Here is a 16,410-nt window from a genome sequence, read left to right as displayed (position 1 = left end):
AGACTCGGGATAAAGGCAGAAAGATCGGAATCAGAGCCTGAATATCCCAAACCCGCTATTCGGGAGGATAAACCCGAAACTGCGTTGAGTCTAGAACCGCTCCGATGAAGAGGAGCTTCTGAGAGGGACACAGGTGCGACTTCGGCACATTGAATGGAGAACCCCAGCAGGTGCAGGAGGTCGGCCGTAGTCTGGAGGTGGCTGACGACTGTCTGGCGCGAGCCCGGCTTCAACAACCAGTCATCGAGGTAGGGGAAGACTGAAACTCCTAACCTGCGCAGATGAGCTGCGACCACCGCCATCACTTTCTTGAACACCCGTGGGGCGGTGGTAAGGCCGAAGGGGAGCACGGTAAACAAAGTGCTCGTGGCCTACCGTGAACCGCAGGTAGCGCCGGCAGGACGGGGATGTGGAAATACGCGTCCTGCAAGTCCAACGCTACCATCCAGTCTCCCGGGTCCAGGGCAGCTAAGACCTGAGCCAGTGTCAGCATCTAGAAACTCTCCTTCCGGAGGAAGCCGTTGACGTTCCGCAGGTCCAAGATAGGGTGTAGGCCCCCTTTGCCCTTCTTGGGAACCAGAAAGTAGTGGGAATAACAACCACACCCTACTTCTGGCCCAGGAACGCGCTCGATGGCCCCCTTGTCCAAGAGGGCCGCAACTATCCTCTCGCAGAAGATTCAAGTGATCCCACGACACGCAGTGGTACTGCGGTGGCATGGCTGGAGGGGTCGCCTCAAAGGGGAGGGAGTAGCCCCTTCGGACGATTTGCAGCACCCACCTGTCTGATGTGATGTTGCGCCAGTGGAGGAGGTGATGGCGAACCCTGCCCCCCACTGGCGTCACGTGGGCCTGAAAGCTCGGACTAGGAGGGCTTTGAGGTGGATGCTGCAGGGGTAGATGTGGACTGGCCTCGCCGTTGTCCGCGGGCACCGCCACGGCGGTTACCACGTCCGCCACCACGCTGGATGTTAGTCTGCGGCCCGTGGCTGGCAGGACGTGTGGGGGCGCCCCTTCCTTGGCCACGAAAGGGGCGAAAGGCAGCAGAGTGCTGGCGTGTGGCCGACAGGCCCAAGGACTTGGCCGTAGCCCTGGAGTCCTTAAAGAGCTCAAGTGCACTGTCCGCCTTGTCGCCAAAGAGGCGACGGCCATCAAACAGCATGTCCATAAGGGTGTTTTGGACATCTGCCGAAAAGAGGCGGACCTCAGCCAGACGTGGCGACGAATCGCCACCGTCGTTGCCATTGCTCTACCCAGCGAGTCCGTTGTATCCAGCCCACATCGGATGAAGTACTGTGCCACATCTCGACCCTCCGCAAGGGCTTGGGCGAGTTTAGTCCGGGCCTCCTCCGGACATTGTGGCAGCACGTCCGCGACCATGTCTCACAGAGAGTGAGTAGAACGGCCCAAGAGGCACGCGGTGTTAACGGACCACAACCCGAAACTCAGGGAGGAGAACATCTTTTTGCCATACTGTTCGTACCCCTTGGATTCCCGATCGGGGAGAGCCGTCGGGAATGCAGTCTGGGAGTTAGAGGCCTGTATGACCAGGCTCTCGGGAGTGAGGTGGGTGGACAGGAAGCAAGGGTCGCCCGGAGCGGGGCGGTGGCGCCTGGCCATGTTCCTATCTACAGGGGGACTGGTAGCGGGCCTGGACCTGGTGCCCAGAAGAACGTCAGACAAGGCCTCATTAAACAGCAACAGAGGCACCGAAGAGCTTGCTAGCGGTTTAAGGACCTCAGTGAGGAGGTTAGTCCTCACGGCCGCGACAGGGAGTTCAAAGGATAAAACCTTGGCCGCCCACGTTACCACCACACTATAGGCAGCCCCCTCCTCCGTAACCACGGTAGGAGGGGAGACAAAACCAGTGTCTGGCGAAGTGTCCAAACCACTGACATACCCTAGCTCACCTGCCCAGTCCTGATAAGACTGGCACTCACGTGCCATAGGGTCCTCAGACCCCTCCAAATCCGCCTCACCACCCATCTCCTGGTACTCAGGGTCAAATGATGGGGCCGGCTCATAGAAGAAAAAATCTCCCATCGGCGTCGAATGCGGCGTCGAGCGACGCCGCTCCGGTGTCGGAACTGGGTCGAGGGGGGGACCGGGGACGACGTCGTCCGTGGACAGTGCCGGAGGCGACACCCTAGGGGCCAGCGCCGGCGAGGTCGTAAGGTCGACCGGCGACGACCCGGATCCAGAACCGGATCCAGCGGGGCCCTGCAGCGCCGGGACCGAAGTCGCCGACGGCGCCGGGGCCGAAGCACCCGACGGCGCAGGGGCTGAAGCACTCGGCCCGCTTGGGCTCCCAGTCGGGGCCGCTTGGCCCGAAGGCGCCGCGGAACCCGACGGAGGAGTGAGCAACCTCTTGGCCGTGAGAAAGGCGTCTATCTCCTCCGGCGTTGTGTTCTGCCCAGGGACCGGCGGGTATGGAGCAGGCCGCCACGCCCGCGGCTCCAGCGGAGTAGCGTGGGCGGTGTCGCCCGAACCCCCGGCCGCGCCGCGCGAGCGTCGGGGTGAGTCAGAAGAGCGATGTCGCTTCTTCGACTTCTTGTGCCTCTTACCTGAGGACTTGGAGCTCGAGGAGTGATGACGATCCTCCGAGCCGTGATGACTCCGGCCCCGCGACTCGTCCCTCGACCTCCTTCCGGACCAGGACCTCGAACGGCGCGGGGCCGACTGCCGGAGCTCGAGGCGCTTGCAGGACCCGCTCCCCCTAGCCTTCGACGTCAAGGCCCGGCAGTGGGGGCACGACTTGTCATCGTGGTCGGGCACCAGGCAATGAAGACACCGGCGATGTGGGTCGGTAACCGACATCAGTCGGTTGCAGTCGACGCAGGGCTTGAACCCGGGCACCCCTACCGGCACCGTCGGAGTCGTTCGACTTCGAAGAAAGATCAAAAATGATCGAAAAAGTTTAGTCAAAAATTGAATAAGGGTATCACTTTTACTGGATCGGCGCTTGTTGGCGAGGAAAAAATAGGAACTGACGTCAGCGCACGAGGGCGGCGTCTAAGTACTCCGGCGACGTCATCCCGGCACCTACGATGCCGACGACGGACGTGGAGCCGCAGATGACGCCTACCGACGCGCAAGGGTAGTGCTACGCAAAAGTTTCCGGATCCAGTCTGACGCCTGGGGATATTCTAAGGTAAGGAATCTAATACTAACCGGTTTCTTTCAGATGTGTGTACCACTAACAAAACAGTTTCTCAGATCAAAAAGCATGTCTTGACTTTTCGTTGCCTGCATAATGAATACACCTTTACTTAACTCCTTGTGTTTTTGAATGATGTCTTTTGTTGGCTCCTTTAGATACTCCCTTTGCCATTTCACTTGACTTAATTTATTTTAATAGATAACCGCTGTAATACAGATTTTCATTCATACCAATAGAGCTCAGTGTCTTTAAATGCCTATAAACCAGTTGTTCCCCGTCAGTAAAACAGTTATTACGTTTTCTCCACATTGTGGTTTCTTAACTACTCCACTTGCCTGGAAGTCAAGATAGATGTATCATAATATGTTGGGTGACAATAAAATGCTTACCCAAAATGGACAAATGATCCTTGGAAAACAGTTGAATCACGTTAGTTTATGTGCATCTGTGATTTTTATGTCTGCGTTTGTCCAATGTAGACTTTATAGGAGGGATATTTTAGCACATATATTACATGCTTGTGTCGCAGGTAGCACATTGTCAAAAATGTATGCCTGTATTAGGACAGTAATGTATTAATGTTGGGAATGTTGTAGTCTTTCTTGATGATGGTAATAATTACTGTCATCCTGATTTTAGTAGTGGTTGAGTTTGTTCCATTAAGCCTCAAAAATTCACTTTTCTAGTGTATGCCGGTAAAGGTTTCTCAGTGCATATTATTGCTAGGCATCCTTGCTATATAAAATAAAAAAACTAAATTCTTAAATGTGTTTGGGGCTTTCCAGGTTGAGTGCTTCTTCATGTGTAATTCGAGAAATGTCTGATCCAATATTCCCTCTCAGCTTGTTTAATACCTGTTTCTCTGTAGGGTGCAATTCTTCTTCCGACACTATTTTGTTAATGCACAGTAGATGGTCATAAGATAAATCTCATTACAAATTTATGGTGGAAACGTGCTGTCAGTACCATGCAGTTTTATCAGTTAGCTTCAAATATACCTCAGTTTGAAGACTGTTATCCTTAGCATACAAATACATCAAGGATACATGCAGGGTTTGCTTTGGTCAATACATATGCTGTGTTAACAATTGAATAACGTTGGGTAATTCTGTATTCGAGCCAGACCAAATTCCTAGCGCATTTCCTGTATAAGACCAATGTTTCACCGAGGTAAAGTTCCAGTATGCGTTCTTCAAGATGTGCTCAACTTAAAAAAAAAAAAAAAAATTATATATATATATATATATATATATATATATATATATATATATATATATATATATATATATATAAACTAGTTACTTACCTGTACACTATGGTTCTCCAGTATTATCTTTCATAGATTCACATGCTTGTATCTTCCCCGTCGTCATGGTGGGAGTCTCCCGGTAAAAGAATAACCATAGCAGTAGAAGAAAAAACTGCCTGGAAACCATAGAGTAGTGAGACAATAGGTAACCTCTCCTCCTCATTATGTGGCCCAAACTACAGCCAATCAGCTGCCAGCACCAGCCTACACCATTCCCAGCAGAGCCACCATACCTCAGATTTCTGACAGCCCAAGAGCGAGCTTTGTAAGAAAAACCAGAGATAAAAGGTGGTCTACCTAGCAGAAACGGGGAGGTGGGCGGGCGCATGTGAATCTATGAAAGATAATACTGGAGAACCATAGTGTACAGGTAAGTAACTAGTTTTTTCTCCAGTATTCAATCTTTCATAGATTCACATACTTGTATCAGAATAGATAGCAGTTCTTTTTGCAAGAGCGTTTTTAGGCTAGACCCCCTTTTTTCTCAGGGCTGTGTGCCATACGCTTTTTTTTTTAAAAGACTCATTAAGAATCAAAAGGCATGAAACACCATTTGTCATTAAAAATGTTTGTGCATAAACAACATTACAGAAAACAACTGTAAATTTATAAACATGTACCTTATTTAAAAAGATGTTGCAGAACTGCTTGTCCCACTGCTGCATCTGCTTTCCATGCTGTGTCCAGACAGTAATGTTTGGTGAATGTATGAACATTCGACCAAGTTGCTGCTCTGCATAGGTCTGGAAGGGATACACCTGCGAGCAATGAAGATGACGTTGCCATTTTCCATGTATCATGAGCACGGACTTTCGTGTCGAGAGGTCCTCCTACTTTCTCTTGACAGAAGACGATGGCGGATGCAATCCATCTAGAGATGGAGGATCTTGAAAGTGCCAAACCTTTTCTAGGCCCTGAGTAAGCAACGAACAATTGGTTTGATTTGCGAAAGGGTTTTGTCTTTTCAATGTAGAATTTTAGACATCTGCCTATGTCCAAAGTATGGAGAGCTTTTTCTGCCGCTGTAGAAGGATTCTTGAAATATGTAGGCAGAATCACCGGTTCATTTAGATGAAAGGAAGAAGGTATTTTAGGAACAAATTTTGGATTAGTTCTTAACAGCACCTTATCCGATCTGAATTGTATGAAGGGATCTTGTATTGAAAAGGCTTGAATTTCACTGACTCTCCTGGCTGATGTGAGGGCCAAGAGCAATGCTACTTTCCATGCCAGGAATTGCAACTCTGATTTGTGGATTGGCTCAAAAGGTGCTTTCATGAGTTACAACAAGACCGTGTTGAGCTGCCAAGGAGGTGGAGGAAACTTTCTGAATAACCCTTTTAAGAATTCTTTAATTAATCTTAGAGACCAAAGAGATGGACATCCTGGAGATCTTCGATATCTGGATATTGCTGCTAAATAAACATTAATTGATGAATGCGAAAGGCCTGAACTGGCTAATTGCAGCAGGTAAGGAAGGATTTGCTCAGGTGGAGAAGAAAAGGGATGCACCTTATGAGCAAGGCACCAATTACAGAATCGTTTCCATTTTGCAGTGTATGTCTTGTTAGAAGACAGTGCTGCAGAACTTTTCAAAATCTCACGACATTCCTGAGGGATATCTAGTGACTGGAATTCATGCTCAAAAAATTCCAAGCCGACAATTTTAGAGAAGTCAATTGTGGGTGAAGTACTTGGCCTCTGTTTATGGAAATCAAAGTTTTGGTTATTGGGAACTGTATCCGTGGCTCCACTGACAATTGGAGAAGTTCTGTATACCAAAATTGCCTCGGTCAGGCTGGGGCTATTAGAATTATTTGGCAAGGTTCCGATCTCATCTTTCTCAATATTCTCGGAATTAGAGGAAAGGGAGGGAAGGCATAAGCGAACATTCCTGTCCATCGTAGATGAAGAGCATTCCCTCTCAAACCCTTCTGAGGGAACCTGCTGGCATAATGCTTGCATTTTTTGTTGCTCTGAGTTGCAAACAAGTCCAAACTTGGTTTGCCCCACAATTGGAAGATCCAATTCAGTTGGTCTTGATTTAACTCCCACTCGTGGCAGATGTCGGACGATCTGCTTAGAAGATCCGCTCTTGTATTGTCTATGCCTGGAACATGCTCCACTTGCAGAGCTATGTTGTGGCGAAGAAGCCAAGTCCAAATTTTTTGCGCCTGTGCCGATAGGGGCTTTGATCTTGTGCCCCCATGCTTTCGAAGTTAGAATATTGAAGTAGTGCTGTCTGTTCTTACTAAGACCGAAGAACCTTGAATTCTGGGAAGAAAAGCCTGAAGGCCCAGGTAAACAGCTTTTAATTCCAAGAGATTGATGTGAAGTTTTGCCTCTTGAGGAAACCAAAGGCCTTGAATCTTTAGGTCTTGCAGGTGTGCTCCCCAACCTCGCAATGAAGCGTCTAATGTCTTGGAGATTGAGGTTCGAATAACAGGCCTTTTGTCAGGTTGCTCCTGATACCCCACCATGACATTGCTCGTTTGATTTGACAGGTTATGACCAACTTGTCGTCGAAGGAACCTAGAGCTTGAACCCATTGTTTGTCCAGGGCGTCTTGCAGCGGTCTCATATGTAACCGGCAGTTGGGACTCAATGGGATACAAGAGGACATCATTCCCAGTAATGATTTGAAGATCCTGATGGAAGTGGACTTTTTTGATGCCAGAGATGCTGTCATATGTAGTATTTTCATTACGCGTTCCTCTGATGGAAACGCTTTTACTTCCTGGGTTTTTAATATTGCTCCGAGGAATTGTAGTGAACGTGTTGGGAGAAGAAAGGATTTTTCTTTGTTTATCCGAAGGCCTAATCTTTGAAAGAGGTCCATTCAAATCTGTAAAGACTCTTGTGTTGCTTGGTACGATGGTCCTTTTATCAACCAGTCGTCCAAATAGGGAAAAACTTGGAGACCTTGCTGCTTAGATGTGCAGCTATCGGAGCCATGCATTTTGTGAAAACTCTGGGGGCAGACTTCAGGCCGAAAGGCAACACTTTGAACTGTAATGACGCCCCGCCACCATGAATCGAAGATACTTTTTGTGCTTTTTGTAGACCGGAATATGAAAGTATGCGTCCAACAGGTCTAAGGAGACCATAAAGTCTCCCTTGCGAAGTAAGAGAAGAATTTCCTGTAGGGACAGCATGCGGAATAAGATTTTCTTTATGTATTTGTTCAGATCTCTGAGGTCCAGTACCTGCCTCCATTTGGAAGACTGTCTCTTCTTTATTAGATAGAAGTGCGAATAGAAGCCTGTCCCTTGCTGACCTGATGGGACTTCTTCTGTCGCCCTTTTCAATATGAGGGATAAAACCTCTGCTTTGAGTGCTGCAAGATGTTGTTGAACTCTGCAAAGAGGTGGGCGATTGGGAGGTTTTTGTGAGAACTCCAGGGTGTGACCCTGTGTAATGATGTCTAATACCCATCTGTCCGATGTTATGGACTGCCAATGTGGTAGAAATTGAGAGAGGTAATGGCACTGATCAATCTGAAACGGTGTCTGAGGCGCCTGAAGAACATCACTGTCTGCGACCAGAGTCTTGCTTTTCTCTGGCAGCAGATTTTCTCCTTCCTTGTTGTTGAAAAGAAGTATTCGCGGATCAATACTGCTGGTTGAAGGAGTATTGACGGTACCCCTGCGGATTGTACGGTTGGTACCTATTAGATTGATAAGAGGAGCGTTGCTGAAAATGACCTCTGGATCCTCTGCCGCGAAAAGACTGGTAACGTCCTTGCTGCAACGATCCCAAAGATCTAGCAGTATCGGTATCTGCTTTTATTCCTTGGAGTGCCTCGTCAATATGTTTGCCAAAGAGGCTTTCGCCATCAAATGGCATGTCCAAGATTTTAGACTGGACTTCAGGTCTAAAGGAGGTTGACTTGAGCCACCCCGGTCTCCGTAGGGCTACCGCTCCAGCCATCTGACGGAAAGCTATAGACGCTATGTCCATTGCTACGTCTATGTACTCAGACGCTGCCTTGGCTCCATCCTGCAAAATCGTATTTGCTTCCTCCTTCTTATCCTCTGGGAGATGTGACAGGATTGGCGCGATGTCAGACCACATCTGTCTATTAAATCGGCTCAGAAGTGCCATTGCTTAGCCGCTTTGATTGATGCTGCTGCCATGACTGCAAAGCGTTTGCCTACACCGTCCATTCTCTTGCCCTCCTTATCAGTAGGTGCCAAGCATGTTTGCATCGGATTTTTGGAGCGCTTTTGCGCTGCTTGGGTCACAACCGACTCCGGACGAGGATGACCGATAAGACATGCCGGAGCTGTTTCTGGAGCGCGGTATTTCTTATCCAGCTTAGGTATTGAAGCTGGAACTGAAGCCGGATTTTTCATCAGCTTGATTCCTTCGTCCCAGATATGCTGAATAATTGGGATAGCTCTTATGGACTTCCTGGCAGACTCTTTGAAGTCATAAAGAAAGCAATCACTTTCCTTAACCGGCACAGTAAGTTGAAATTTCTTCGCAGCCTTTTCAATCAGATCATGAAAGCTGGCTGTATCCACTGGCGGAGAACTTGCTTGCGGTAATGGTGACACAGGGGAAGTTGGAACAATATACTGGTCCCATTCATCCCCAACCACATCATCTTGAGGAATGTCACCTTCCTCAGCTTCATCGTCATGATCAGAATCGGTTAAATCGTCTCGAATTGTAATAACTTTCGGAACGTCCGTATGTTGAACTGGAGGAGGTGACTGAATTATAGGTGTTTCTCTCACAGGCTGAGAAACATTTGCAGAAGCCGTAGTAGAGGCCGGAGCATTATCTTCCGGAAAACGACGGTAATAATTGTCAATCATGTGCCTCAAGTCTGATATCAAAGATACAGGCACTGATAGAGCCTCTTCCTGAACAGGTGGATTCACTTCCTCTTCATCCTCATAGTGATAAGCTCGATGGAAGGACTCATACCGCTTTGGGCCTCTTACAGGGCGATCTTTAAAAGGGAAATGCTCTTGAACCTCTTGGAAGTCTTCCTCTTCCGAGTCCTGACTCTTAATATGAAGTTGTGATGGACTATAGGCAACCCCATAGGGTCCTTCCTCCTCAGATTCCTGGCAATCCAGTATGGTAGATGGAAGCAGAGGTGAAATCTTCGGAGTAGAAAACTCTCCTTTTTTGCTCGCCGACGACCCCGTCGAGGAATCAATCCTTTTTTATCGAGATGTAGGTTGATGTCATCATCGTTGGAGATCCAACTGTAGGCATCGTCGACGATTTTCTCGTCGTCGACGGGGTCGTTGACGGGACCACTAATTGTGTCATCGACGGGACGGTCGGCGACGAAGGTCTTGCCCTTGACGAAGGTCTGGCACTCAACATCTACGGAGTCGTCGTCATCGTTGCCGACGAAGCGGTCGTCGTTGAGATTGTCGGTGTCGTCGACGGAGCCTTCTTTTCTGAAGTAGGCTTGAGAGGAGTAGGAGGAAGAGATGAAGAAGGTTCACCCACTTTGATTTTTCCAGCTTCATGTCTTTTTAAATCTCCTTTTTCCTCAGAGGACTCTCTCTTATGTTTTTTAGAGGTGTGTCCTTTGGCTTCCCCCTCAGACTCTGAGTCTGTAGATTTTCTCTTTTGAAGCCATAACAAGAGACGAGCTTCTCTATCCTTTTTGGCAGATAAGGTCCGGCAATATTTGCAGTCCTTAGGAACAAGCTTGGGGTACAAGCAGTACAAGCATTCCTTATGTGGGTCCTCAGAAAATAATCTGGCCTTGCCACAGGACTTGCAAGCTCTGAAAAGTCTCTTCTTGGAGCCTTCAGACATTTTTAATGAAATAATCTTGACAAAAATCAGTACCTTACTTCCAACTGTAGAAGGTCAAAAGTTCAGTGGAGAGAAAAACTGAGCTGAGCTCAGGGAGACTCCTCACACGAAGGCGGTTGGAAATCTGAGGTATGGTGGCTCTGCTGGGAATGGTGTAGGCTGGTGCTGGCAGCTGATTGGCTGTAGTTTGGGCCACATAATGAGGAGGAGAGGTTACCTATTGTTTCACTACTCTATGGTTTCCAGGCAGTTTTTTCTTTTACTGCTATGGTTATTCTTTTACCGGGAGACTCCCACCATGATGACAGGGAAGATACAAGCATGTGAATATATGAAAGATTGAATACTGGAGATATATATATATATATATATATATATATATATATATTTGTGTGTATGTATATATATATATATATATATATATATATATATATATATATATATATATATATATATATATATATATATCAAAATAGAGTTTTAGCCCTCGGTGGAAGATGCCACAGGAATGGTGAAATTTGGATCAATTTCTTTAAGGAGCAACTGCAAACAGGAGACGCAGGGAAAACAGTCACCATCTGTTTGTGTTCAGCCAAACCGGTTTCGGGAGTTTATCCCTTCTTCAATGGCTTCAAATTCAAACCCAAATTTCACCATTCCTGTGGCATCTTCCACCGAGGGCTAAAACTCTATTTTGGTATTTTGGCAGCTGGAGCCCAGCCGCGGAAGAGAGCCTGCCGCTTGCTGCGGACCCGTGATTGCGCTCAATGGAGCGATCAGTGTACGGGGGATTGGTATCCAGGAGCAGCTGACCATTGACAAGAGACCAGAGCAGCATTCTCACCAGCCCACTTGGGTTTTTAATCATTCATTTAAGAACTGCCACAGTGATGAACTCACACGAGGCAAATGTGTATGCACTACAAGACCCAGAAGGCTTAATTTGACCACGCCCTTGGAGGCAGGCGTTATAAATCACGAGTGCATACTGCACCATCATTGCCCAGCAGAAGCCATTGAAGAAGGGATAAACTCCTGAAACCGGTTTGGCTGAACACGAACAGATGGTGACTGTTTTCCCTGCGTCTCCTGTTTGCAGTTGCTCCTTAAAGAAATGGATCCAAATTTCACCATTCCTGTGGCATCTTCCACCGAGGGCTAAAACTCTATTTTGATATATATATAATAATCCACATTTGTAAAGCGCACAATCACCCGTTAGGGTCTCTAGGCGCCGTCGGGAAGATTAAGCAAGCTATTGCCCAGAGTCACATGGTGCTTGGGCTAACCTGCCGCCGGCGATCGAACCGTGATCCCCAGATTCCAGCATCAGTCGCCCTGGCGATATATATATATATATATATATATATATATATATATATATATATATATATATATATGTGTATATATATATATTTATGTGTATATATACACATGTAATAAAAGTGTTGAAAATTAGAAATCATAACATTTTAAAATAAACAGTGGTGACAACTCGAAACATCATCCATTGAACTGTGGATGTGAAACTGTAAGAAGTAGGCCTGGGTGGAGTTCGCGTACCTATGCAAACTCGGCAAAATGACAAAAAACTCGCAAATGGCGGAGTGCAGCACGATCTTCCAGTTGCTCGAGTAGAAATTCTACCCAAGCGGCAGCTCACGCTCGCAAACTTACCGTTGGCGATCGCGAGAGAGGATAAAACTCCATAGCACTACGCGGAGTGGAGTTTTCTGCATTCCGCAGAGCGCAGAGTGCAGAAAACTCCACAAACGGAGCAGAGTTCACCGCCCACGCCTAGTAAGAAGTCATGACAACATTTTTTCTATGGTTTCACTGATGTTCCCTTCGTGAAAGATAATGAGTCGACACGTGTAACACATTTAGATAACCAAGTGGAGACAGCCTTTTCCAGAACAATCTTTTCATGACATGTCTGAATGAATCCACAACAATTTAAGTAATGCAATGACAGCACTCTCAGTAAATGAGCACTCGCAGTAGGTGAACTGCTTCCAGCAGGGGTAGCTGAAAGTAGATTGATTCTAATAAATGAGAGGGTCAACAGATTGCTTCTATAACAGATTGTCAAAAGGGGAGGGACAACAGATTCCATATGAGATTGAATTTGGGGAGCACATCATAAGGGAGCAAATAGAGGGGAGGTCATAGGACTCTTTCCTGTGCCATTCTCTGGTGGGATTGCTGTTATTGCAGAACCGCAAGTGTTGAAGTGTTGACCCCAGTGAAACTGTTACTACATTATAACATAAAACCATTATTCATTTGTGTGCAAACTAAAATAACAGTATTTCAGTGCTTAACTTGCGACTCTGGTAGTGGATACCATCACCAAAATGCCCAGGAAATAGCAGATGTTTTTTTCTGACAAAACACATGTATTTCCTGATTTCGCATGGCATAACAGACCATGGAAATGGAATTTCTATGCCTCAGCCAAAGCTTTATATAAAGTGAACTGATATTGTCACCACGACAAACCTGGCAAACCTTGAACACCAACAATGTAGGCGGGCAAGATTGAACCTGAAATACAATGAAAAGGAAACATTCACACAATGATATGTACGTAGAAACTATAGCATGGAAGGAAAAGTGGTGCTGGAGTAGTCCTAGTTGCAGCCTTGACAATGCCACATCTAATATAATGGGTGCTACCATGTTTCAAAGTCACACTGTCCACTTTTAGCTGCTTGAGTCTCAGTTTGATAACAAGGATCATTCGAGCTGTTGTGAAACTGTGAGAGGGAATATATTGCTGATGAAATAGACCACTCAAAGAAAACATATATCCTCTTAGAAGAAACTGCATATTTGAAGGAAAACAGGAAGCAAAAAAACAAACATGTTTAAGGACTTTAAAGGAATAGAAAGGGAAGACAGCAATTAATATTGTTCATATAATCCATAAACTGAGATTAAAAGTGCAGTAATTCTACAGATGTTGCTTGCCTACATTAAACTGTGTCAATGGAAACCCTGTATGCTTTTATGGAATATGTTTTCCCTTAATCCTGAGAATTTCTGAAACCTTTAATGTCCTTCAAACATTAAAATGCTGTGTCAATACAACCTTGAAACACAATTCACAACACAGTTATTTATACACTTCAACTTTCGCTTCTGTAGTTGCACACGTGTACCTTGAACTGGGCTTCTAAATGTGTCCCATACATTTCATTTAAGTATATATGAGGAGGCTTGGACACAGTGTGATAAACATTTTAGCTGTAACACTAGTCAAAAGTTATTTTTTTTAACTTGTTAATCTCTTTGAGAGATATGCCCATTATTTCAAATGATGGGCTCACTGAGGAAAATGTTTGTAAATAGATCAGCACCATCTGTTAACAATACTTTAGTCTTCAAATCTTTGTCCAAAAACACAAGTCAGAACACAAACAACTCTAAGGTTATTGCCAACTCAGTGATGGCAATACAAATTAACCCCTTCGACGCTCATGACGAGCTGGGCTCGTCATGGCGTAGCCTCCTCGCACGCTCATGACGAGCCCAGCTCGTCACGTAAAGTGCGCTTTCGCAAAACCCAGCGTACGGGCGGAATTCCGCCCGCACGCATGCGGTTAATGTGAGGGGATTCAAATGCAGTTTACATGTTTTATTAAATGGTTCTTGCTACTTTCATAAATTTCATAAATAAAACACCCAAATTAAAACACAGCCGCAATTACATTAGATGCAAAAAAAGCATTTGATAGAGTTAATTGGCTATTTTTAGTACCGAGGCTTAAATGACACGGTTTTGGGCCTAACTTTTTAAAATCTAATTTCGTATTATACTGTTATCCTATATAGTCTTACATAGTTCATAGTGTACAGTCTTCTTATTTTCCACTACAGTATGAATGAAACTGAGACTTGTAAAGAGCACGCCCACTCCAACTAAGCATCCTAGAGCTAAACTCACACACACATACTGTTTACCTAGACCGATGGAAAAGAAATAAATGAAGAGGCGAGTTACATTAGACCATGACACAAATCATCTGTAACAGAAAATAACCATGTTTTTAGGCTCTCCTTAAAAGTGACTTTATTAGTTATAAGTTGAAGAGGAGCCGGAAGTTGGTTCCAGGCCTTAGAACCTAAAACGGCATAGGATTTTCCACCAATTGACTTTAGTCTGAAAGTGTGGGGAGTTAACAGATTGGAGGTTGATGATCTGAGAGTTCTCATAGGCCTATATTGCACAAAACAGGAATTTTAGGCTCCTTGCACGAAAAGACCTAAAAACAAAGACCAGTGTTGTCAAACGAACTCTATTGTGGCTAGGCAGCCAGTATGATTCTCTAAGTGCTTGATAAGCAGAACTGTTCCTAGGAAGTCTCAGCGATAGCCTAGCCGCTGATTTCTGGACAACCTGAGACAACAGACATGTACTATAAAGGCTGCACTCTACCCCCTTTACTTTTCATCATGGCTTTTGAACACTTATTACTCCAAATTAAAAACTGAGCACTTTACTAGTTTTAAGGTCTGAAACCAACACATTATATTAACTGCTGATGCGGATGATATACGGCTATTTATATCTAATCCCCCACTCTCACTATCAGCATTTTTCAATGAACTGGATTCCCTTTCAAAGCTATCTGAATATGAACTAAATATAGGTAAATCAGAAGTATTCCCCATTAACAGATTTTGTACCAGAGTGTGTTATCTTCAAATCCCTGTAAGATTAAATGTCTTGGCACCTGGTACAGAAATACACTCAGAGATAAAATTTCCAAAGTAACTAGTCTCACAAAAGGGAAATGGCCCCGTTCTACTTATCTTGGTGGAGTATATTAGAAATCATCAAAATGATGGTCCTTCTTATCTTAAATATTTCCCTCATGATGTTACGAATCAAATGCCCAAAACTCCTTTTTAGTAAAAAATTGACACTATACTTTCAAGTTTTCTTTGGAATGAGTAAAACCTTGGATCTCTTTAACAAGATTACAACTCCTAAATAAAATGGTGGTGTCAATTTTCCAAATTTTATTAGATAGCAAAGCATTCTACATAAATATATAGTCTCCTGCATTACCCACTTTTAAATAGTGATAAATAGTAGTTTAACTTAGAATCATCATTACTTGCTCCATTTTCGCTCAACCATATACTGTTTATGTCTTGTCCATTTAAATATTGGTTACCTGCAACAATTTCACATGAAGTGGTTTAAGGTCATATGTGGTGTCTACTTTGTCTAAAATGCACCACATTTTAAATAACCCTCCTTGGTATAATAATTGGATTAAAAAGAATGGTAGGGTCCAGAATTCGAACGATTGGCAAGAAAAAGGTGCAATCACTATTCCTCAACTGTATATCAAATACACTCATATACCTTTCCAGGAGTTATCCCAGAGACACAATACTCCTTCCCAACATGGTAGTAGGCATTCGTTACTTCTAGACCTTTGTAAGAATGCAGTGCGGGCCTGGTCCTTCTCCTCCACAGAGGACCATGGACCTACCAATAACGCCCTAGATGTTTCTGCACACATGACAGCCTTCAACTTATATAAGGTTCTTGGATCTTCGGGTATGGACAGGTCCAAGTCAAATACTTAACATAGGAGGGAAAAAGACTAACAATGTGAATAGTTGCTATATGGGATAATATAAAGGATAAGAAACATTCCACCACTCACTCAGCCAGTTTGACACAAACCATATATCTCTTCCATAATAGACTTTATTGTACTCCTAGCAGAAGTTCAAAATTCTTTCTAGCAGGTCGAAGTTCCTGCTGGAGATGTGATACCGTAGATGCTAAATTTCTTTTTTTCTGTACCCTAATATTGGGAATTTTGGACCAGTGTTTGATCAAAGATTGTTTTCATTACTTACACAGGTATCTTCCCCCTTTTTGATACCCATTATTTTTATGGGTGAAGTACAAGCAATTATTATTATTACAAAAATGTATAATGCGCACAGATACCCCAAGGGGTTTCCCGGCACATGGCAGGAATAGGCAAAAGAAAGAAAAGATCTACAAGAAGTTAGAAAAGGAAGGCTTTTTGACCGTTACGGAAAGCAAGAAGGGATTTCAAATCTCTCAAGAGAGTTGGCAGGGAATTCCATACAATGTGGTCTCAATGTTTTATTTGGTA

The 16,410-nt window shown here is 44.9% G+C and overlaps 1 protein-coding gene across 5 annotated transcripts in view; it reads right to left on the bottom strand.

The window, feature by feature from the left end:
- The window catches only part of RALGAPA2 (Ral GTPase activating protein catalytic subunit alpha 2), a 1,907,250-nt gene that overhangs the window by 1,121,757 nt on the left and 769,083 nt on the right, over window positions 1–16,410 (bottom strand). For 3 of the 5 annotated variants that reach the window (XM_078649327.1, XM_078649329.1, XM_078649330.1), the window contains one exon: window positions 12,761–12,805. The exons of the other annotated variants lie outside the window; for them this stretch is intronic. In XM_078649327.1, the coding sequence (XP_078505453.1) occupies window positions 12,761–12,805 (45 nt within the window). The remainder of the gene's footprint in view (window positions 1–12,760; window positions 12,806–16,410) is intronic. 5 annotated transcript variants of the gene reach the window in all.

The sequence above is a fragment of the Lissotriton helveticus genome, chromosome 6 (assembly GCF_964261635.1).
Source record: "Lissotriton helveticus chromosome 6, aLisHel1.1, whole genome shotgun sequence".
Classification (NCBI taxonomy): domain Eukaryota; kingdom Metazoa; phylum Chordata; class Amphibia; order Caudata; family Salamandridae; genus Lissotriton; species Lissotriton helveticus.
This window is presented reverse-complemented; position numbering and strand designations above follow the sequence as displayed.